The sequence below is a fragment of the Mandrillus leucophaeus genome, unplaced genomic scaffold, assembly GCF_000951045.1.
Source record: "Mandrillus leucophaeus isolate KB7577 unplaced genomic scaffold, Mleu.le_1.0 Scaffold26, whole genome shotgun sequence".
In the NCBI taxonomy this organism is placed as follows: Eukaryota; Metazoa; Chordata; class Mammalia; order Primates; family Cercopithecidae; genus Mandrillus; species Mandrillus leucophaeus.
In genome coordinates this window covers 1,305,756-1,329,969 of record NW_012102698.1, presented here as the reverse complement: position 1 = coordinate 1,329,969, position 24,214 = coordinate 1,305,756, and the positions used below count along the sequence as shown (strand labels likewise).

The 24,214-nt window shown below is 42.3% G+C and overlaps 1 protein-coding gene across 3 annotated transcripts in view; it reads left to right on the top strand.

Annotated features, from left to right (window-relative positions):
* Window positions 1–24,214, top strand: part of EFCAB6 (EF-hand calcium binding domain 6) — a 324,265-nt gene that overhangs the window by 90,251 nt on the left and 209,800 nt on the right. For all 3 annotated transcript variants that reach the window (XM_011984010.1, XM_011984009.1, XM_011984011.1), the window contains 2 exons: window positions 3,984–4,120; window positions 8,178–8,290. In XM_011984010.1, the coding sequence (XP_011839400.1) occupies window positions 3,984–4,120; window positions 8,178–8,290 (250 nt within the window). The remainder of the gene's footprint in view (window positions 1–3,983; window positions 4,121–8,177; window positions 8,291–24,214) is intronic.

The following is a 24,214-nucleotide window of genomic DNA, read 5'->3' as shown; positions in this document are numbered from 1 at the left end:
GGGGGTGAGGAGTCCTAATTTGCATGGTGATTAGGGAGGGCCTTTCTGGGCCAAGACCTGAATGAAGCCAGGGAGTGAGCCAGTGAGTATCCGGGAAGAATGTTCCAGGCACGAGGAGCAGCAAGCGCCAGCACCTTGAGGCGGGAGGGGCCGAGCAGTCATGGGGAGCAGCAGAGTCTGGTACGGCCAGAAAGCAGCAGGCGGGGGACAGGTGGAGGGAGACACGGCCAGGGGGTGGCCAGGAGCCAGTCGAGTGTGGCCTGGTGGGTCACAGCGAGTGGAGTGGGAGCCCTGGGGGGCTTTGGCCATGGAGGGTATGCTCAGACTCACATTTAAATATAAATTCCTTGGCTGCTTCGTGGAGTCAAGTGTGGAGGCTGGAGGACCAAGCAGGAGGCTTGCACTAGCCTGGGGTGTGGGGGGAAGTGGGCTGGGGGTGGTAAGACATGATTGAATTCTGGAAATGGTCTGGAGGGAGGGGCCGATGGGCTCTCCTGGTAGACTGGATATGGGATGTGAGCAAAAAGGAACCCAGTAGAATGGATTTGCCATTTATTGGGATAGGAGAGTGCGGGTAGAGCAGCTTGGGTTTGGTAAACCTGAGATGTCTGTTAGAGTCTCAAGGTGGACGTCAAATGGGCAGTTGGATATTCTAAGCTGGGCTCTGAGAAGAGTCCAGGGCTCAAGACAGACACGTGGGAGTCATCAGTGGGACATTGAAGCCACAGGAGTGAACCACCAAGAAGTTATTGTGGTCAGAGAAGCAGAGAGGGCTGAGGACTGAGTACTAAAATGCTGCAGGCTTGGAGATGGGAAGAGGAGGAGGAGCTAGCAAGGGAGACTGAGAAGGAGAATCCAAGAAGGCTGGAGGAGAAGGAGAGAGAGCATTAGCTCTAGAAGCTAAGCAGCAAAAGTGCCTCAAGGAAGAAGGGCCAAGCAGCTGTGTCAAAGGTGGCTGCTGGGACAGCAAGATGAGGACTGAGAAGTGGCCCTTGGGTTTGACAAGGTGGAAGTCTTTGGTCACACTGACAAGAACAGTGTTTGTGCAGTAGTGTGGACAAAAGTGATTGGAGAGGTTTTAAGAGAGGGGGACACATTGGAGATAATCTTGAGGGGATTTCAGTCCAAGGGAATGGGTGACTGGAGGAAGAGGTGAGGCATGGAGGGAGGTTCTGTTTGTGAAACCGCTCATCTTCATGGGGTGACCTGAGAGGGAGTAGGACGGGCAGGAGCACTTCCTCGCCTGGGGACAGGGTCAGGGTCATGTGCGTCACGTGGCCCCGCCTGGCCATAGGTAGGATCACGGAGGTTTATCCCTTGATCCCTTAAAACAGTACAGAAGGCACCTGTCTCATCTGGGGATGGAGCAGGCCAGCTGCAAGTGGGTGCGGGGAATGGGAATGCTGTCCTTTAGTTGTTTCTGTTTTCTCTGTTAACAAATAAGAGGTAAGGTTGTCAGTAAAGCAGGAGGCGGGAGGAGAAGTTGGAGGTTAGGAGAGTGTAGAAGGTGGGAATGGCTGTGTGGATGGAGTATGTGTGTGTGTGTGTGAGTGATGGTGTGTATGACACTATATGCAAGTGTGAGTATATGTGCAAGAGAACATGTGCGTGTGTATGTAACTGTGTGAGTGATGGTGTGTGTGTGATTATATGTACAAGTGTGTGTGCATGTGAGCATATGCACAGGTGTGTGTGAATATATGTGTGAGAATGGTGGTGTGTGTGTGAGTATATGTGTGTGTGATGGTGTATGTGAGTGTGTGTGTGATTATATGTGCATATGTGTGTGAATGTGTGTGTGAGAGTGATGTGTGTGTGAGTATATGCAGGTGTGTGCGTATGAGTACGTGCATGCGTGTGTGAATATATGTGTATGTGATTGATGGTATGAGTGTGTGAGTATATGCAGGTGTGTGTGAATATATGTGTGTGAGTGACGGTGTGAGTGTGAGTATATGCAGGTGTGTGTGTATATGTGCATGCGTGAGTGAATATATGTGTGTGAGTGATGGTGTGAGTGCATCAGTATATGCCTGTGTGTGTGTGTGTGTGTGTGTGAGAGAGTATATGCAGGTGTGTGTGATATATGTGTGTGAGTGATGGTGTGAGTGTGAATATATGCACAGGTGTGTGAATATATGTGTGTGTGAGTGATGGTGTGTATGCATGTGAGTATCTGCATATATGAGTGTGTGTGAATATATTTGTGTGAGTGATGGTGTGAATATGTGAGTATATGCAGGTGTATGCGTGTTGAGTGTGCATGTGTGTGTGAATATATGTGCGAATATATGTGTGTGAGTGATGGTGTGAGTGTGTGTGAGTATATGCACAGGTGTGTGTGTGTGTATGAATATATGTGTGTATGAGTGATGTGTGTGCCTGTGAGTATCTGTGTGTGTGTGTGAGAATATGTGTGAGTGATGGTGTGTGAGTATATGCACAGGTGTGTGTGCGTATGAATATATGTGTGTATGAGTGATAGTGTGTGTGCATGTATCAGTGCATATATGTGTGTGTGTGAATATATGTGTATGAGTGATGGTGTGTGTGAGTATATGCACAGTCATGTATGTGTATGAATATATGTGTGTGTGATGGTGTGTGTGCATGTGAGTATCTGTGTGAATATATGTGTGTGAGTGATGGTTTGTATGTGAGTATATGCACAGGTGTATGTGTGTGTATGAATATGTGTGTGTGTGAGTGATGGTGTGTGTGCATGTATCTGTGGATGTGTGTGTGAGAGTGATGATGTATGGGGTGGATTACCACGCAGCACCCGTTCTGGTGAGATTACCACGCAGCACTTGTTCTGGTGGAGTTAATGGTCTCGTTAGGAGAGCCAGGGAGGTGCTCGTGGTGTGTTTCTCTCCAGCCATGTCAGGCCATTTGGATGGGTCTGGAAGAGGTGGCGAGTTGGGTTTACCCCCTGTTAGGGTCTCACCAAGAGAGTAGGAGGAGGCAGAGGGGAGGAGGGAGTCAAGCATATATGCCAAGCGGCAAAGGTGTTGATGGGAGGGTTAGGAAGGAAGTGAGGCTGAGAGGCGTGGAGGAGTGTGGAGGGAGGCAGGAGCCCAGGGGAGCGCCCAGTGGGTGAAGGCTGTGTGAGCTCTGGGCGCCCAAGGGAGTGAGCTGGAAAGATGGGGGGTGGGCGGCTGCAGCATGGGGCTGGATTGTGCAGAGTCAGCAGTCCTTGGTAGTAACAAGATGTGGATTGTGAGCAGGGAGCAGTCAGTTTCCATATCTAACGCTGAGGAAATGGTACCTCCTTCAGAGGGATTGAAAGGCTTCCATCACACAGCTCTGTGCTTCTTTCCTTTGAATATAAGTAGTTTAAGGCTAAGAGCACAACTGGATGTTCCCTGCAGATCCACAGGGTCTATCCTAATGCCATATGCATCTATGCACCCAATAAATATACTGGGTGCTCCCTGCGGATCCACAGGGTCTATCCTAATGTCATGTGCATCTGTTACCCACTAAATATCATTTGCTGAGTTTGGAGAAGTCTCTACAAAACTTTTCTGTGATATCTTTAAAAAATTTAGAGGGGTTGAAATATACAGTCATATTTTCCAGCTCCTAGTAAAAATAGTTTGCATATGGCTGTGAAAAATAAAAATTGTACAAGTCCAGCCATGCCAGAACTGTAGTTTTTAAGTATCAATTAACAAAAAAGATTTTTTCATACGGCCCTAAAAGGGAATGAATTGTGTATGAGACTTATTGCTTTACATCAGAAAGATTTTTTTTTTTAAATTACTGAGACCATTTACAGAGAAAATTGCCTTGAAAACATTCAATAAATGCAAAGTGTTCTTTTTTCCGTAGACATGTCATTTTTGCAGTGCCCACCACTGTGAGTCTTTGAAAACATTTTATTTTATAAAAAGTATTAAAAAAACCTTTCACATTTTTATTACCATTTGGTTTCTAACACTAGATCTTTTGACTTTTCCTAAATCACTTTTTATACATAGGTTTTCAAAAACATTAAGACTGTTCTGAAAGCCTTTAAGCTCATTGATGTTAACAAGACTGGACTGATTCAACCGCAGGAGCTAAGAAGAGTTCTGGAGACCTTCTGTTTGAAGTTAAGAGATGAGGAATACGAAAAGTAAGCAAATGAAGGCACGGTGAGAGATTGCTCAGTAGAACTTTTAACCAATTTCAAAATGAGACCTGTTGGGTTCATTGGCTCCATCTATCTCTCGTCCCCCCCCCACCTCACACACACACCTTGTTTCTCAAAGAGGCACTCACTGGACATTCTCTCATGTTCCTAAAGCTCCCCATGCATTCTCAAAAATGAGAGCTAATGGTTCTCATTCCTGAAGCACCCTCGGGTCTGTCCTCTGGCCCGCAGCTTTGAACACATCCAGGTTATTGGAGTAATCCATCACCAATTGTCTCTTTCCCCACTTGGCACTGTGCCCGCCCTCCATCCCACATATTTCTAGTTCACTGTTGATTTTTACTCAAAGCCTGGGGTTAGGAGAAGAATGACAAATTTCAGGATTCACGCGTTGTTGCTGTGCTCCCCGTTGGCTCTGCATCCTGATACAATAACGGAGACTTAATTTTCCTTTGAGGACTGTTGTTGCTGAGGTGCAGGGGTGTGGGGCAGGAGGATGATGAACAGCAGAACATTTAGCTGCTTCATGGCGTTTGAACGCCACCACCACCTGCTCCCGACTCCAAGGGCAGCACACACAAGCCTGCACGGGCATTTTTTTGAGCCATCTATAAACTCCAGATCATTCAGAAGAAGCCAAATGTTTGGCTTCTGTGGCTATTTGAGTTTTGAGTGAAAGCCACTGGAAGATGGGCCCATGTCTAGCTTAATTTCTACAGTACCCAGCCGAGAGGTCCTTTCCCTCTTCGTGCCTTTTCCCAAACACTTTTCTAAATACCCACCAGACCATTAACAAAAGCACCAAGCCTCATTTCACCCGGAGCCCAAGCTTTTCGCATTGCACTGGTGTTCTAAGTTGCTATGAAAATGGGTCCCGGTAGCTCCTTGTATCTCATAAAGACAGTGTGGCTGCTGCTAGAAGCAGAGTGGAAGAATTTGCCCCTGAGGCAAGGAAGTCTAGAGGGCATGTGACATGTTACTGATGCTGCAGGGCCTGAAAAGCAGGCAGACTTTAAAAAATGGCATCTCCTACTCTTTTGAATGTCTTTTTCTTTTTTTTCTCTTTATAACCCACCTCAGAATATAAAAGATATAATAGATGTTTTAATTTTTACATCTTTTCCGGCTGGGAAAGTGTCCAGAAAAAGATCCAAACAAAACAAATTAAATAATTTTGTGCACGCAATTATAGAACAGAGGCAGCGCTCTTCTAAAACAGGCAATCAAAAAACAAAACAGTGTTTTATTTGACAATAAACCTTGTGTTTGGCACTGCAGTCTCCAACCTAGTAAATCTATAAAAAATGTTACTGTCTGTTTCCCCATCTCATAAGTATTGAATAATAAAGAACTCCACGAATTTTTATTTGAGATTTTTTTAAGCCTCAAAAACAATGCTATTTTCATGATAAGGCTTGAGAAACTGAACATAATAGAATTGCTTTCCTTTAGACTCAGAAACACAGAAGATCAAAAGTAGACCGTTTCTTCAATTGCTTTAATGCTTTTCTTATTGAAGCTCAAGAATATACTCTTTCCTGGAGAAGCTGCTTCAGTATTAACTTTGTCTTTTTTATTTTTGAGCAGGAAACACAATGCATTTTTGAATCCTTTCTTTTATCTAACAGCTTTCTATTTAATTTCAACATTTGGCTCTTGGTGTGGTACAAATGGCCCAGGCTTTGAAGTCAGGCTGCTGGAGGTGAAGTTTGTGCTCTCTCCTCCCTTGTTCTAGGGCCTCAGGGTAGCTCCTGGGCCTTGTCAAGACTCAGTTTTCTCTTAAAGAAATGGGGACTGGCCGGGTGCGGTGGCTCACGCTTGTAATCCCTGCACTTTGGGATGCTGAGGCAGGTGGATCACGAGGTTAAGAGATTGAGACCATCGTGGCCAACATGGTGAAACCCCGTCTCTACTAAAAGTACAAAAATTAGCCAGGCATGGTGGTGCACACCTGTAGTCTCAGTTACTTGGGAGGCTGAGGCAGGAGAATCGCTTGAACCCGGGAGGCAGAGGTTGCAGTGAGCTGAGATCGCACCACTGCACTCCAGCCTGGCGACAGAGTGAGACTCCATCTAAAAAAAAAAAAAAAATGGGGACTGAGCAGCCCACCTCTCAGGGCTGGGGTGAAGACTCAACGTAATGTACATAACATGCCTGTGACACGCTTGCACATAGTAGGGCTGATTTCACAGTGACCATCTCATCATCATAAAGACTCCATGAATGCCCTTTACCCTGTGATGACCTGTTGCATTTAGGCAGCAGACTACTGTCCAACCTACATAAAACAAGAGGCCAGAGATACAGTTACCAAGTCCTCTATTTAATTGGGATATCCCCAAACCCATTGAGTTTTGTGTTTCCCATCTCCCTCCAGCCTACTCTCCGCTGCCCTGGAGGCCAGCGTGTTTGAAATAGGTGAAATCATTTATGAGCAACCTTGTAAAACCAGCAAACAAATCACTACAGTTCAGCCTGTTGCCTGAGCAGATGAATGAAACCCAGTCACAGGTGGTGATGCTGGAGAAGTTTCTGAGCTGATTGGAGTCATACCCTTCTCCCCTCAATTAGGCCTTCTGGTTTCTCAAACTTACTACCTCATTTTCACAAGACAGAGACCATGGATGAAAGATGAAGCTGTTTAGGGAGTTTCACTGCTAACATCTGGCAGCTATCACACCTAGAGATCATTTATCTTATTAAAACAATAGGCAAGAGTCATCAAAGTGGAAAAAAAGGTATGCATTGAAATAACTACTTGACATTACTCTTTGTTAAATTTGGAAAACAGAAAAATAACAAATATTTTAAGTGATAATTACTAAATTTTTAGAAAGCAGTATGAGATCACATAATTATAGAAATCAACACATATGGAGATAATATAACCAAACACTTAAAACCTGTCAATTTTTAGAAATGTAATAACACAGAAATGATCTAGAAAACCATTTATCAGGTGGAAGACTTGAATAATAGAAAATTTATTTTAAAAATTCAAACATCCTATTTATTTTAACTTTAAAAGAAGTTTATCTCGGCTGGGCACAGTGGCTCATGCCTATAATTCTAGCACTTTGGGAAGCTGAGGTGAGCAGATCACTTGAGGCCAGGGGTTTGAGACCAGCCTGGCCAACATGGCAAAAACCCGTCTCTACTAAAAATACAAAAATTAGCCATGCGTGGTGGTGCATGGCTGTAATGCCAACTACTCGGGAGGCTGAGGCATGAGAATCACTTGAACAGGGAGGTGGAGGTTGCAGTGAGCTGAGATTGCAGCACCACACTCTAGCCTGGGCAACAGAGCGAGATTCTGTCTAAAAACAAACAAAAACATATATATATGTGTGTGTGTGTGTGTGTGTGTGTGTGTGTGTGTGTGTACATCAGTGTATTTCAGGGATAGACAGTGGTTCGTTGTTTTAAAAAGTCTTATTTTATATGTTACATATAAAAATCCCAGAATGCTTCAAGAGAAACTTTGCTCCCTCTGCCACCCCCTGTTTTGAAACCATATGCCATCTGTGGGCCTCAGTTTCTCTCTAGAGAAAGGATATGCTCAGTCGAGATCATCTCTGCTGGCTCCTCCACCCAGCTCTCCATTCCCCTGCTTATGGAAATTTTGTGCTGGCTGACTCATTTCCCTCCAATTATTAAAGGCAAGTGGGACCTGCTTCTGCTGTTGGAGTGGAGAGGCGGCTGCCATGCAGACTGCGCCCCAGCTCCCCTCCCGCCAGAGCAAGGAGAAACTCCTTAGGTGCTGTCTAGGTCTGGCCATTTCTCAACAGGTCCAGCAACGTTTGCTGTCTCACTGTAATCTCGATGCATCCAGCTGTAGGCTAAAGAAGTGATCTCGAAGTGGCTGCATTAAAAAAAAAAATCTGACAGTAACATTTTCTGGGGTTTACTTTTCAATTCCGTCTGTAGCTAGAAACAGACATTAAAATTAATGCCAGCCCGAGTATAAAGGATACCTTAGTAACACTTGCTTCATTTTAGATTCATAATTTCTCATTGCTAAAGAACATTTGTATTTTAGGTTTTCGAAACACTACAACATCCACAATGATACTGCAGTAGATTACAATGTGTTTTTGAAGAATCTCAGCATAAATAATGACTTGAACCTTAGATATTGTATTGGAAATCAAGGTAAGTATTTTAAAAGTATATGGCTAAAGATTTCAATATCTTTTGGCATGGTAATTCCTCTTCTTTGAATCTTTCCTGAGGAAATACTTTCAAATATGGAAAATACATTATCTACAAAGCTAGCCATGGTATCATTATTTATAAGAATAACGTCAATGCCTAAGAATAGGAAAAGGCTAAATGAGTCACAATATAGCCACGTGGTTAAAATCTATAGCCAGGAACAAGGATATCCATGAAGAGTTAATAATAACACAGAAGATGTGTATGGAATATCTGTAGCGGATTGGAAAATATTCCAAAATACTCAGGTTGTCCTTAAGTGAGATGTCCCCGGGTGTGATTTTGTTCTTTCTGCTGTTTCTGTATTTTCAATTTTTTTTTTCTTTAATGATGGGAAAAATCTTAACAGAAAAGGGCAAATAGCTGAGTAATTTCCAGTTATGTTAGACATGCAAACCCAGGTCATTAGACATAACCTTGAGACAGAACACGTTTCCTCGTGTGAACAGTCTTTATCCCAGCCTCCTCCATACAACACCCAGGGTCGTCGGCCTGTTGGGTAGCTTTGGAGAGAGGCAGGGTCCAGTTCTTTAAGGATCAATGTATGGCTCATGCAATTGGATCCTCCCCCTTCCCAGCCTTTGGTCATTTTCCTCGCCTTAAATAAGATTTCCCCTCAGTGCTCTGGTGCTTCAGGAGTGACTGCCTGTGAATGGTTCGCTCAAAATGGGTTGTCGCTGTCTGGTTTCAGCTTAATTCAGAGCAGCAGATATTCATGGAGCACCTTCTATGATTCTCAGATCCGTCTCACTAGCAAGCTGAAAAATGACAGATTCTCAGGTTTCAGCCTGGTTCCACTAACCAAGCTTGCTTATAGCAGACTCCAGTGTTCTAGTTTTCAAAGCCTCCCGTGCCAGGCGCCGTGCAAAGCATGTTCCTGCGTCGCCTCTATATCCCCCACAGCCGCGTGAGGCAGGTGCCAATGCGACGAGGAAGAGATTGAAGTAAACAATCTAACCAAGCCCACTACCCAGAAATAACCACTGTCCACAGGGTTCCTGGCATCTCTCCATGGCACATATATGGAAAGGAGCTAGGCAGAAAGAAATACATTTGTAAAAATGGGTTTATATAGACGCTGTTCTCTGTAAGAATTTACTTTTCCTTGAGTGTATCAGAAGAATAGACATTTAAATGACACTCAAGAAAATGATGAATACATCCTGGCTCTATATCTTGGATATAATGTCCACAGGTCACATCTTCCCCCTTCAGTATGTTGTAGACTTTGGTCCATTGCCCTCTGGTACTGAGTTTGACTGTGGAAAAGTCTGAGGCCTGCTTCTTTTTCTCTCTTATGAATGATTTGCTTTCTCTGGCTGATTGCCCTAAGAGTCATTTATCCTGGAACTCCCTGCTTCCCTCCCTCCCTTCCCTCTCCTCTCCTCTCCTCTCCTCTCCTCTTTCTGATTTCTGACAAGGTCTCACTCACTCTGTTGCCCAGGCTTGAGTGCAGTGGCACAGTCATAGCTCACTGCAGCCTCAACCTCTTGAGCAATTCCAGCACTTTAGGCTCAAGTGATCCTCTGACCTCAGCCTCCCAAGTAACTGGGGCCACAGGCACACACCATCATGCCTGACTAACTTTAAAAAAAATTGTAGAGACAGGGTCTCACTATGTTGCCAGGCTGATCTCAAACTCCTGGGCTCAAGTGATCCTCCTGTCTATACACAGTCCCAAAGAGCTGGGATTACAGGCGTATGCCACTGCGCCCAGCCCGTCCCTGAATGTCAGTGGCATAACTGGTATATGTCTCAGTGTTGTACCTTCTGCATCTGTTTTTCAGATCATAGTATATTTTCAATCTGCAAACTCAATTCTCTCTTTATCCCAAGAATGTTTAGTGACATAGATCTTTGAACACAGCTTTCATTTTCCAGACTGTTAACTTCAGGGAAGCAGATTGTCCTTATGTTGGATGGTCGTTGTCTTTCCTCTCTATGAAATTCTCTCTCTGCGCTTCATTCTCTTTGTCTTTTTCCTCTGTATTCACAGTGATCATCTTAGATCTTTTATCTATACCTGTAATTTGATTTTCGCCAAGGTCTATCCTATTCTTAGCTGTTTCTAATTTATTTACTGGATCTCTAATGTTGTTTCTTTAGGTCTACAATATTATTTTCCATCTTATTTTGTTGGTTTATGATCTGCCATTCAACTCTTGTTTTACTGAGTTCACGTTCTTATAGAGAGATTCTGTAAAGTAATTTTGTATCTGAAGTGACGTTTTATTCCACAGTGGGATTTCTGCCTTGTGTGCATTATGTTCCTCTCCTTCCTTCACTATCCACTCCTGGAGAGTTTGCATACTTCCATGAAATTTGGAAAGACTGAGTGTTTTGTATTCCATTTTACTTCTATTGACTTTTTATTTATTATCAAAATTTTTGGTGCTTGTTCTAGGGTGATATGGTTTGGATATTTGTCTCTTCCAAATCTCATGTTGAAATGTGATCCCCAGGCCAGGCATGGTGGCTCACGCCTGTAATCCCAGCACTTGGGAGGCTGAGGCAGGAGGATCACTTGAGGCCAGGAGTCCAAGGACCAGCTTAGGCAACATTAGTGAGACCCTGTCTCTATTTAAAAAAGGAAAGAAATGTGATCCCCAGTGTTGGAGGTTGGACCCAGTGGGAGGTATTTGTGTCATTGGGGTAGATTCCTCATGAATAGCTTAGTGCCCTCCCCATGGTAATGAGTGAGTTCTTGCTCTGTTAGTTCACACAGGAACTGGTATTTAAAGGAGACAGGTACCTCCCCCTCTGCCTTGCTCCCTCTCTCGCCGCGTGATGTGCTTGCTCCCTGTTCACCTTCCACCACCAGTGAAAAACTTCTTGAAAGAAAACTTAGGCAATACCATTCAGGACATAGGCATGGGCAAAGACTTCATGACTAAAACACCAAATGCAATTGTCACAACAGCCATAGTTGACAAATGGAATCTAATTAAACTAAAGAGCTTCTGCACAGCAAAAGAAACTATCATCAGAGCGAATAGGCAGCCTACAGAATGGGAGAACAATTTTGCAATCTATCCATCTGACAAAGGCCTAATATCCAGAATCTACAAGGAACTTAAACAAATTTACAAAAAAAAAAAACAACCCCATCAAAAAGTGGGTGAAGGATATGAACAGACATTTCTCAAAAGAAGACATTTATGCAGCCAACAAACATATGAAAAAAGCTCAACATCTCTGGTCATTAGAGAAATGCAAATCAAAACCACATTGAGATACCATCTCATGCCAGTTAGAATGGCAATCATTAAAAAGTCGGGAAACAATAGATGCTGGAGAGGATGTGGAGAAATAGGAACACTTTTCCCTGTTGGTGCGAGTGTAAATTAGTTCAGCTATTGTGGAAGACAGTGTGGCAATTTCTCAAGGATCTAGAACCAGAAATACCATTTGACTCAGCAATCCCATTAATGGGTATATACCCAAAGGATTATAAATCATTATACTATAAAGACACATGCATACATATGTTTATTGCAGCACTATTTGCAATAGCAAGGACTTGGAACTAATCTAAATGCCCATCAATGATAGACTGGATAAAGAAAATGTGGCACATATACACCATGGAGTACTATGCAGTCATAAAAAAGAATGAATTCATGTCTTTTGCAGGGACATGGATGAAGTTGGAAACCATGATTCTCAGCAAACTAACACAGGAACAGAAAACCAAACACCACATGTTCTCATTCATAGTGGGAGTTGAACAATGAGAATACATGGACATAGGGGAACATCATACACTAGGGCCTGTCATGGGGTGGGGGGCAAGGGGAGGGATAGCATTAGGAGAAATACCTAATGCGTATGGGGCTTAAAACCTAGATGATGGGTTGATGGGTGCACCAAACCACCTGGCACATGTATACCTATGTAACAAATCTGCGTGTTCTGCACATGTATCCCAGAACTTAAAGTATAATTTAAAAAGAAAAAAAAAAACTTCTTGAAGCCGAGCAGATGCTGGTGCCATGCCTGTACGGTCTGCAGAACCATAAGCCAAATGAGCCTCTTTTCTTTATAAATTATCTAGTCTCAGGTATTCCTTGATAGCAATGCAAAGCAGACTAATAAGGTTTATAATATACATCTTTGATTAATCAGAACCTACCTCTTAGTACTATTATAGTGATTCATGTGCAGTTTATGGACCTTACAACAGTGTTTTCCCAATTCTTCTCTCCTATCCTTTGTTATATTGCTGCCCTACATTGTACTTTTACATACACCATAAACACGTAATACATTGCTACAGCTCCTGTTGTTCCACTGAGATTTCCTATCTGTTCACTCAGAATAAATATGTTTTCTTTTACATTCTCAAACACTGTTATTTTACAGTTTTAAGAACTTTTAAATGCTTAATTTTTTTTTCTTTTTGGGACAGGGTCTTGCTGTGTTGCCCAGGCTGGAGTGCAGTGTTACAATCATAGCTCATTGCAACCTCAAACCCCTGGGCTCAAGTAATCTTCCCACCTCAGCCTCACGAGCAGCTAGGACCACAGGCATGCCACTATGCCTGGCTAACTTTTAAAATTATTTTTTGTAGAGATGGCATCTCACTATCATGCCCAGGCTGGTCTCAAACTCCTAGCATCAAGTGATCCTCCTGCCTCACTCAGCCTCCCCAAATGCTGGGATTACAGGCATGAGCCACTGCACTTGGCTGCTTTAAACTTTTTATCTGCTAATTCCAACATCTAGCTTATCTCAGGGTTTGGGTTTTAAAACTTTTTTTTCAAGATTATACCATAAGAAGTAAGGGGCTGGTCTTTATTGATGACCTTTTTTCTTGAATGTGAATCACAGTTTCCTGAGGTTTTTTTTCTGTCTCATAATTTTGAAATTTATTCTGGATATAGTAAATTTCTGTAATTTTACATTATAGAAACTATGGATTCTATTATGTTCTGAAGATTTGTTTATTTGTTTTAGCAGCCAGTTTACTTGACTGTGTTCAAACTCTAAACTTTGTCCTCCTGGAGGTGGGAAATCTTTGTTTTATTATTTTCCCCCTAGAGGGGCAGCTTGGTGTCTTCTCTGCACATCTGTAGTTCAGGAGTTGGCCAGAGATTTGGGCAAAGTTTACTCACAGATATTGGAGACCCCCCTTTATGCCTCTCTTCTTTTTAGGTTTTCCCTCTGTGCCTTCTGGCCACCGTGGGAGGCCTGAACTCTGTTTTCCAATTCCTAAAACTGGTAAGAGCCTGCATTTATGTCCAAATTCTAGCCACTTAGCATGATTCCAGCTGGGGCCTGCCCTCAGGCAAAAAGCCAAATCACAAGAAACTCACTGAGTAAGATTTCATTTTTCCGAGTGCCAGCTTCAGTTTATATCTGCTTTCAGTTGCTCCCCAGGGCCTCCAGATAGTGTTCTGTTTATATTTTGCCCAGAGTTTTAAATGTTATCTGCTGGGAGGGTTGTATGAGCTAATCCACCAAAATTGGAAGCAAAACTTTCTGTCTACTCATAGTCAGTTTCTTTTTGCTTCAATTTATGCTGGCTTTTTTTTTCTTGTTGAATTTTTACATTTTTTCATTTGCTTATTTCTTTAGATATTATAAGAAGGTAAGTTCTAGAATGCAATTTCGGTTTTGCTATGGACATCTCTTTTTGTTTTTGCATTTTATCAATAATTGGCAGCAGATTTTTAATAATGTGTTATTTTATGTATTCCCAACACATAAATGAAAGGCATCTTTGATTTGATCCAATGTAAGCTATATATCCAGTCATTCTGTATATTCCTGTTTCTGCAGCATTAGCTTACATTCTCATTGCTGCCTCCTAACTGGTACCACAGTCTAAAGCCTATTGGCCCATCCCAGTTGTCTTCTATCCTCTATTCATTGTAAAATAAAATCTTAGTTCCATCCTGTTTTTCCCATTGAATACTTATCCTATAACTTTTATCATTGAAATTCAAATCTTCCAGTTAGGAGGCAAAACCATTTTGTGGATGTTCCAAATTAAAGATGTGGTAGTTTGGGGTTATGGGGCATATAATATTAAATCTGTACCTTGAGGCTGTCAAGACAGAGGCCTGTTTATTGGTGTGTAGTAGGAAAGGCTGAATTGCTGACACTAGCTGCTCATCTTCCCCGCTGCCATCCTACCAGTTCAAAACCTTTAGCCCCAGTGTGTCAATCTCATGGTGTCAGCATATTCTTTCTGGGTTGGTGTAGTGGTTTGAATGTTAGCCCCCTCCAAAACTCATGTTGAAACTTAATCCCCACTGTAACAGTATTAAGAGGTGGGGTCTTTAAGAGGTGATCGAGTCATGAGGGCTCTGCCTCCGTGAATGGATTAATGGGTTATCATAACAGTGAGTCTGTTATAAAAGTCAGTTTGGGCCAGGCGCAGTGGCTCACCCCTGTAATTCCCAGCACTTTGGGAGGCCAAGGCGGGTAGATCTCTGGGAGTTCAAGACCAGCCTGACCAACATGGAGAAACCCCGTTTCTACTAAAAATACAAAATTAGCTGGGCGTGGTGGCACATGCCTGTAATCCCAGCTATGCAGGAGGCTGAGGCAGGAGAATCACTTGAACCCAGTAGACGGAGGTTGTGGTGAGCCGAGATCGCACCATTGCACTCCAGCTTGGGCAACAAGAGTGAAACTCTGTCTCAAAAAAACAAAAAACAAAAAAATCCAGGTGCGGTGGCTCACGCCTGTAATCCCAGCACTTTGGGAGGCTGAGACGGGCGGATCATGAGGTCAGGAGATCGAAACCATCCTGGCTAACACGGTGAAACCCCGTCTCTACTAAAAGTACAAAAAAATTAGCTGGGCGTGGTGGTGGGCACCTGTAGTCCTGGCTACTCGGGAGGCTGAGGCAGGAGAATGGCGTGAACCCGGGAGGCCGGGCTTGCAGTAAACTGAGATCGCGCCACTGCACTCCAGCCTGGGTGACAGAGCAAGACTGTGTCTCAAAAAAGAAAAAAAAAAGCCATTTTGGCTCTCAACGTGCCTCTCTCTTGCCCTGTGATGCTTTATTCCATGTTACAGCACAGCATGAGGACCTCAGAAGCCAGCCAGGTGTGGTCCATTGACCTTGGACTTTCCAACTTCCAGAACTGTAAGAAATAGATTTGTTTTCTTTGTAAATTACTTAGTCTCAGGTATGTAGTAATAGCAACATAAAAAGGACTAAGATAGAAAATTGATACAGAGAAGTGGGGTTGTTGCCATACAGATAACTGGAAATGTGGAAGCAACTTTGGAACTAGGTAATTGGCAAAGGCTGGAAGTATTTGGAGGAACAGGCTAGAAAAAGCCTAGATTACCTTGAGCAAAGCATTATGGGTGATTCTGGTGAGGCTTAGAAGAAGTGAAGACAAGAGAAAGTCTAGAGCTTTTAAGAGATTACTTAAGTGGTTGTGACCAGAGTGTTGATAGAAATATGGATGGTAGGTGGGGCACAGTGGCTCATGCCTGTAATCCTAGCACTTTGGGAGGCCAAGGCAGGCAGATCATTTGAGGTCAGGAGTTCGACCTGGCCAACATGGTGAAACCCCGTCTCTACTAAAAATACAAAAAGAATTAGCCATGCGTGGTGGCGTGTGCCTGTAATCCCAGCTACTTGGGAAGCTGAGGCAGGAGAATCACTTGAACCCAGGAGGCAGAGGTTGCAGTGAGCCAAGATCGTGTTACTGCATTCCAGCCTGGGAGACAGAGCGAGACTCCCTCTCAAAAAAAAAAAGGAAAAAAAAAAAAAAAAGAAATATGGACAGTAAAGACCATTCTGACAAGGTCTGAGATGGAAATGAGGGACAAAGTACTGGAAACTAAAGTAAAGGCCATCCTTGTTATACAGTTGCAAACTTGACTGTATTGTATCTATGCCATAGGGTGCTGTGACAGGCTGAGCTTGAGAGTGCTGAACTAGGATATCTGGTGAAAGAAATTTCTAAGCAGCAAAGTGTTCAAGGTGCTGCTGCATGGTTACTTTTGGCCACTTGCAGTGAGATTTGGAAGCAAAGGGATGACAAAGATAAAACTTACAATCCTGAAGGAAGTGCAGCCTGGCCACATGCAGGATGAAAAAGCATGTTGATGAGAACAGAATAAGGATGTGGCTGAGTGACTCATTGTTAAACAGATGAGCATAAATAGAAAGGACCCTCCATCACAGACCCAAAGCTGTAGGAAGGCAGAATGTTTTTTGACAATTACCCTAAAAAGCCTACTCGATGGGCTTGCTGCCCAGGGCCACCTCTGAACTCTGCCCCCGACATTCTGGTGCAGGGCTCCTTGGCCCCAGCTGTGGGTTAGGTGCTTCTCTGAAAAGTACAAGCTGTAAAGCTTGGTGGCAGCACACTGTGGCTCAAGTGGGCCCAGATATGGCTTATGCCACAGCTCTGGAAGGTGCAAGCAGTAAGCCTTGACACTATCTATGAGGCGCTAATCCTGCAGGTGTGCCGAATGTAAGAGCTGTAGCAGCATAGTGGGCTCCACCTTTCGGATAGATCTTAGAGGATGTACCAGAAAGGCTGAGGACACAGGTGGACGGTTGTTGCAGGAGTGAAGTCACTGCTGAGAGCCCCTACAAGGGCAGTGCTGAGTGGAGATGGGGGGTCAGAGCTAGAGCAAGCCTCAAGACTCCAGAACTCTGTAGCCACTAGCAGCATGCAATGTCCATGTGGAAAAGCTGTAGACAACAGTGTGCAGCTCCAACCCATTAGAGTGGAGTCATAGGCTAAGCTTAGCAACGCCACAGGGCAGGGTTGCCCATCGCCTTTGGGGACTGTTCCTGTTCTTTTTCTCCACCATGTTTTGACACAGCACAAGGCCCTTATCAGAAGTCACCACATGTGGCTGTCCAATCTTGAACTGGAACCATGAGCTAAATAAACCTCTTTCCTTGTAAGAGAGATTCTGTAAGAGATACTCCTTGTATCAGATATTCTGTTACCGCAACGCAAAATGGGCTAAGACAGTTGGATTGTGATGGAAATAGTTTTATTTGAACCAGGGATTGGCTACTTTGAATTCCCCCCTTACTAACTTGTTTAGAAAAAGCCAAAAAGCCAGTGAATCCAGACAGGCCCCAGGGTATCAACCAAACAAAGAAAATACAGGCATATCTGTGTGTGTGCTGACTGCTCCACCAACTGGCCGTTCCCCAGCTCTCTCATTCCCTTCAGGTCTCCCTATTCCCTGCTACTCAACAGTATTAAAAGTATGCCAATTAACAGCCCTACAATTGTCTGTAAGTGTTCGAGTGACAGGAACTCAGTTTAAGTCAAAAGCTGGAAATGACTAAGCTTGGTAAGGAAGGAATGACGAAAGCCAAGATAGGTCAAAAGCTAGGCTTCTTGTGCCAAACAATCAGCCAAGTTGTAGATGCAAATAAAAAGTTCTTGAAGGAAATTTAAAGTGCTACTCCAGTGAACACGTGACTATTAAGAAAGTGAAACAGCCTTATTGCTGATATGGAGAAGGTTTGAGTGGTCTGTATTGAAGACCAAAGCAGCCACAACATTCCCTTACACCAATGCCTAATCCGGAGCAAGGCCCTAGCTCTCTTTAATTCTATGAAGGCTGAGAGAGATGAGGAAGCTGTAGAAGAAAAGTTGGAATCTAACAGAGGTTGGTTCATGAGGTTGAAGGAAAGAAGCCGTCTCCATAACATAAAAGTCCAAGATGAAGCAGCAAGTGCTGATGGAGAAGCTGCAGCAAGTTATCCAGAAGACTTAGTTGAGATCACTGATGAAGGTGGTGGCTGTGCTAAACAGCAGATTTTAAACAAAATAGCTTTATATTGGAAGAAGATGCTAGTTAGGACTTTCTTGAGCTAGAGAGTAGTCAATGCCTGGCTTCAAAGCCTCAAAGAACAGGATGACCCTCTTGGGAGGGGCTAATGCAGCTAATGACTTTAGGTTGAAGCCGATGCTCATTTACCGTTCTGAAAATTCTAGGGCTGTTAGGAATGATGCTAACTTTACTCTGCCTGTGCTCTGTAAATGGAACAGCAAAGCCTAGATGGCAGCACATCTGCTTACTGCATGATTTACTGAATATTTTAAGCTCACTGTTGAGACCTACTGCTCAAAAAAGATTCCTTTCAAAGTATTACTGTTCATTAATAATGCACCTTGTCACCCAAGAGATCCAATGGAGATGTACAAGGAGATTAATGTTGTTTACATGCCTGCTAACACAATATCCATTCTGCAGCCCATGGATCAAGGAGTAGTTTCAACTTTCAAGTCCTATTATTTAAGAAATGCATTTTGTAAGTCTACAGCTGCTATAAATAGTGATTCCTCTGATGAATCTAAGAAGAATATTGAAAACCTTTTGGAAGGGGTTCACCATTTTAGATGCCATTAGAACATTTCTGATTCATAGGATGAGGTCAAAATATCAACATGAATAGGGATTTGGACGAAGTTTATTCCAACTCTAATGGATGACTTTAAGGGGTTCAGGACTTCAGTGGAGGAAGTAACTGCATATGTAGTGGAAATAGCAAGAGAACTAGAATTAAAAGTGGAGCCTGAAGATGTGACTATATTGCTGTAATCTTTTGATCAAACTTTAAGGGACGAGTTGTTTCTTATGGATGAGCAAAATAAGTGGTTTCTTGAGATGAAATCAACTCCTGGTAAAGATGCTGTGAACATTGTTAAAATGACAACAAAAGGTTTAGAATATTAGATGATCTTAGTTGATAAAACAGCAGCAGAGTTTGAGAGGATTGACTCCAGTTTTGAAAGAAATTCTATTGTGACTAAAATGCTATCAAACAGCATCACTTGCTACAGAGAAACCTTTCATGAAAGAAAGAGTCTATTGATGCGGCAAACTTTACTGTTCTCTTATTTTTTAAAATGTCCGGTGGCTCATGCCTATAATCCCAGTACTTTGGAAGGGTGAGGTGGGAGGATTGCTTGAGGTCAGGAGTTTGAGACCAGCCTGGGCAACATAGCAAGACCCTGTATCCACAAAAAATAACAACAAAAAAAAATTAGTTGGGCATGGTGGTTCATGCCTGCAGTCCCAGCTACTTAGGAGGCAGAGGCAGGAAGATCACTTGAGCCCAAGGGTTCGAGGCTGCAGTGAGCTGTGATGGCACCACTGCACTCCAGCCTGGGTAGCAGAGCAAGAGCCTGTCTCTAAAAACAAACAAACAAAAAATCTCAAAAAACTGCCACAGCCACCCCATCTTCAACCATCACCCTGATCAGTCAGCAGCCATTAACATCAAGACAAGACCCTCTACCAAGAAAAAGATTATGACTCACTGAAGGCTCAGATGATGATCAGCATTTTTTCACCATATTTTAAAATTAAGGCATGCACATTGTTTTTTTCAGACATAAGATATTACACTTAATAGACAGTACAGTATCATGTAAACATAACTTTTATCTGCATTGGGAAGCCAGAACATTCACATTATTTTTTTGTTTTATTCACTTGACCATGGTGCTCTAGAACAGAACTCACAGTATCTCCAAAGGTTGCCTGTGGTGCTGCCCAGAGCAGTGCAACAGTCATTTCTAGGTTTTGATTTATCTTCTAATTCCTTCTTAAGTCATGAAGAAGTTGATCCTTCTATCTCACTGACCCAGCTTCCTTGATCATATTTGTTCAGTTGCTTCTCTCTCTCTTACGTTTATCTTTCCAGTCATTTTGGTTATTTGAATCATATTTTCTAGTAGATTCCTCAGCAAATCACCATGGAAACGATATTCTTTGATTTCTTACATAATCGTGTTTGTCTGTGGCCTTAATACTTGAAAAATCCAGGCCAAGTGCAGTGGATCATACCTGTAATCCCAGCATTGTGGGAGGCCAAAGTGGCCAGATGGCTTGAGCCCAGGAGTTTGAAACCTGCCTGGGCAACATGGCGAAACCCCGTCTCTACTGAAAATACAAAAATTAGCCAGGCGTGGTGGTGCATGCCTGTAACTCAGGAGGCTGAGGCAGGAGAATCGCTTGAACCCGGGAGGCGGAGGTTGCAGTGAGCCCAGATCATGCCACTTCACTCCAGCCTGGGAGACAGAACAAGACTCTGTCTCAAAAAAAAAAAAAAAAAAAATTATTTTTCTGGATGTAAGATCCTTACCTCAAATTGTCTTTCCTTAAGTATCTTAGAAATCCTTATCCATTACCTGATGATATAAACTTTTGTGGAGGAAGAGTTTGATGACAATCGGATTTTGTTTTCCTTATTCATAATTTGATCTTTTTGTCTGGATGCCCTGATGATTTAAAAAAATGTAAAACCCAATACATTTTGCTACACTATGTCATGATATTAGGTACTTATGGTTGATTGATTCCCTGAGTACATTGTGTACTATTTAGGTTTTCATCTGAGTCTCTTTTTTAAAAAAAAATTCAACTTTTAGATACAGGGGTACGTGTACAGGCTTCTTACACAGGTATATTACACCCAAGTAGTGAGCATAGCACCCAATAGGTAGTTTTTCAATCCACATCCTCTCCATTTCTCCTCCTCCAGTAGGCCCTGCTGTCTGTTATTCCCATGCTTATATCCATGTGTATTCAATGTTTAGCTCCCACTTATAAGTGAGAACACGCAGTGTTTAGTTTTCTGTTCATGTGTTAGTTCGCTTAGAATTGTGGCCTTCAACTCCATGCATGTTGCTGCAAAGGACATGGTTTTATTCTTTTTTATGGCTGTGTAGTATTCTGTGGTATATCCATATTACATTTTCTTTATCCAATCCACCACTGATGGGCGCCTATGTTGATTCCATGTCTTTGCTCTGGTGAATGAACAATGAACATATGAGTGCATGTGTCTTGTTGGCATAATAATCTATCTTCCACTAGATATATATGCCCAGTAATTGGATTGCTGGGTTGAATAGTAGCTTTGTTTTAAATTCTTTGAGAAATGTCCAAACTGCTTTCCACAGTAGCTGAACTGATTTACATTTCCACCAACAATGCCTAAGTGTTCCCTTTTCTCTGCAGCCTTGCCAGCATCTGTTGTTTTTTGACTTTTTTTTTTTTTTTTTTTTTTGAGACAGAGTCTTGTCAGGCTGGAGTGCAGTGGCGCGATCCCGGCTCACTGCAACCTCTGCCTCCCGGGTTCAAGTGATTCTCCTGCCTTATCCTCCCAAGTAGCTGGGACTATAGGTGCACGCCACCACGCCTAGCTAATTTTAGTTTTTTTTTTTTTTTTTTTAAGTAGAGATGGGGTTTCACCATGTTGACCAGGATGGTCTCAATCTCTTGACCTCATGATCTGCCCACCTCGGCCTCCCAAAGTGCTGAGATTACAGGCGTGAGCCACCACGCCCCACCTTTTTGACTTTTTAATAATAGCCAATCTGATTGGTGTAAGATGGTATCTCATTGTGGCTTCAATTTGCATTTCTCTGATGATTAGTGATTATAAGCATTTTTTCATATGTTTGTTTGCCATGTGCATGTCTTCTTCTTTTGAGAAGTGTCTGTTCATGTCCTCTGCCCATTTTTCAATGGGGCTATTTGTTTTCTGCTTGTTGATATTGTGTTTAAATTCCTTATAGATTTTAGATATTAGGACTTTGTCAGATGCATACTTTTCAAATATTTTCTCCCATTCTGTAGGTTGTCTGTTTATTGATAAGTTTCTTTTGCTGTGCAGAAAAGTTCTTTAGTTTAAGAAGGTCCTGCTTATCAATTTTTATTTTTGTTGCAATTGCTTTTGGGGACTTAGCCAAAAATTCTTTGCCAGGGTTGATGTTGAGAAGGGTATTTCCCAGTTTTTCTTCTAGATTTTTATAGTTTGAGGTCTTCCCTTTAATTCTTTCATCCATCTTGAGTTAATTTTTATGTATGGTGAAAGGTAAGGGTCCAGATTCATTCTTCTGCATCTGGATAGCCTGTTATCCCAGTACTATTTATTTAATAGGGAGAACTTTCTCCATTGTTTATTTTTGTCTGCCTTGTCAAAGATCAGATGTTTTAAGTGGGTGACTTTATTTCAGAATTTCCTATTCTGTTCCGTTTGCCTATGTGCCTATTTTTGTACCAGTATCATGCTGTTTTGGTTTCTATAGTCTTATAGTGTAGTTTGAAGTTGGGTAGAGTGATGCCTTCAGCTTTGTTCTTTTTGCTTAGGATTGCTTTGGCTATTTGAGCTTTGGGTTTTGTTTTGTTTTGTTTTGTTTGTTGTTCCATATGAATTTTAGGATAGCTTTTTCTAATTCTTGAAGAGTGACGTTGGTAGCTAGATTGGAATTGCATGGAATCTGTTAATTGCTTTGGGCAGTATGGCCATTTTAATGATACTGATTCTTTCAATCCATAAGCATAGAATATTTTTCCACTTATTTGTGTCATCCCTAATGTCTTTCAGCAGTGTTTTGTACTTCTCCTTGTAGAGATCTTTCACCTCTTTGGTTAGCTGTATTCTCAGGTATTTTATTTTCTTTGTGGCTATTGTACATGGGATTGTATTCTTGATTTGACTCTCAGTCTGGACATTATTGATGTATAGAAATGCGACTGATTTTTGTACATTGATTTTGTGTACTGATACCTTGCTAAAATGATTTATCAGTTCTAGTAGACTTTTGGCAGAGTCTTTAGGGTTTTCCAGATATAGAATCATATTGTCAGCAAAGAGAGATAGTTTGACTTCTTTTTATCCTATGTGGGTGCCTTTTCTTTCTTTCTCTTGCCTGATTCCTCTGGCTAGGACTTCCTCTTTAATTTCCTGAATTGTGATTTTTAGTATTTTGTCCATTCCATTGTTTGGTTTTCTTCTCAGTGATTCATATCATGTGTATTGGATCTTTTGGATCCCCCATCCAAGAGATAGGATCTTTTCCCCCCCTCTCTTCTCTTCTATACCATAACTTCCTCACAAGTCCTTCTTCCTCCCTTTTTTCTTACTTTCTTCCTCCCTCCCTTCCTCTCTCTTTTCCTCCCTCTCTCCCTTCTTTGTTTCCTTCCATGATATAACTTTTATTTCACCTTCTATTGTGTTTATTTGCTCTTGTGTTTCTTTTAGTTTAGTCTTCATTTCTTACTTTATTTTATTTTTAGAGACAAGGTCTTGCTCTGTCACCCAGGCTGGAGTACAATGGTATGATCATAGCTCACTGCAGCTTTGAACTCCTGGGCTCAAGCAGTTCTCCTGCCTCAGCCTCCCTAGTAGCTTGGACCACAGGTACATGCTACTGTGCCTGGCTATTTTTTTTTTAAATCTTTTGTAGAGACAGGTTCTGCTTTGTTGCCCATGCTGGTCTTGAACTCCTGGCTTCCTGCCTCGGTCTCTCAAAGTGCTGGGATTACATGTGTAAGCCACTGTGCCTAGCTTAGTCTCCTTTCCTTTCCTTTTTCCTTTCCTTTCCTTCATCCCAGCCTAATCTTCATTTCTGAAATGATTTTTTTTCAGCTTTATTGAGATATAATTGACGAGTTAACATTGTATATATTTAAGATATACAATGTGATGATTTGATGTTCATAGGCGTTGTGAAATGTTTATTATAATAAATTAGTTAACACCTCCATCACCTCACATGGATACCTTTTTTTGTGTGTGGTGAGAACACTTAACATCTATTCTCTTAGCAAATTTCATGGTGACTATTAGTTAATAATACAACGTTTTATACCTGACATGTTTTTTGTAATATGCTCCTGATTTCTGTCATCCAAGTTCTGAGTTTTCTGACTCTGATTGATACTGCTCCATGACTCCTATCATTGAAACAGTGTTATGAATCAATACGTAGCTAATACATACTGAATATCTACCAAGTGCCAGGCATGTACCTCTATCAGCTCATCTAATCCAGGTAGCAATTCCATGACAAAGGTACTGTTTTCTATCTCTTCTTGCAAATAAGGAAACAAAAGCAC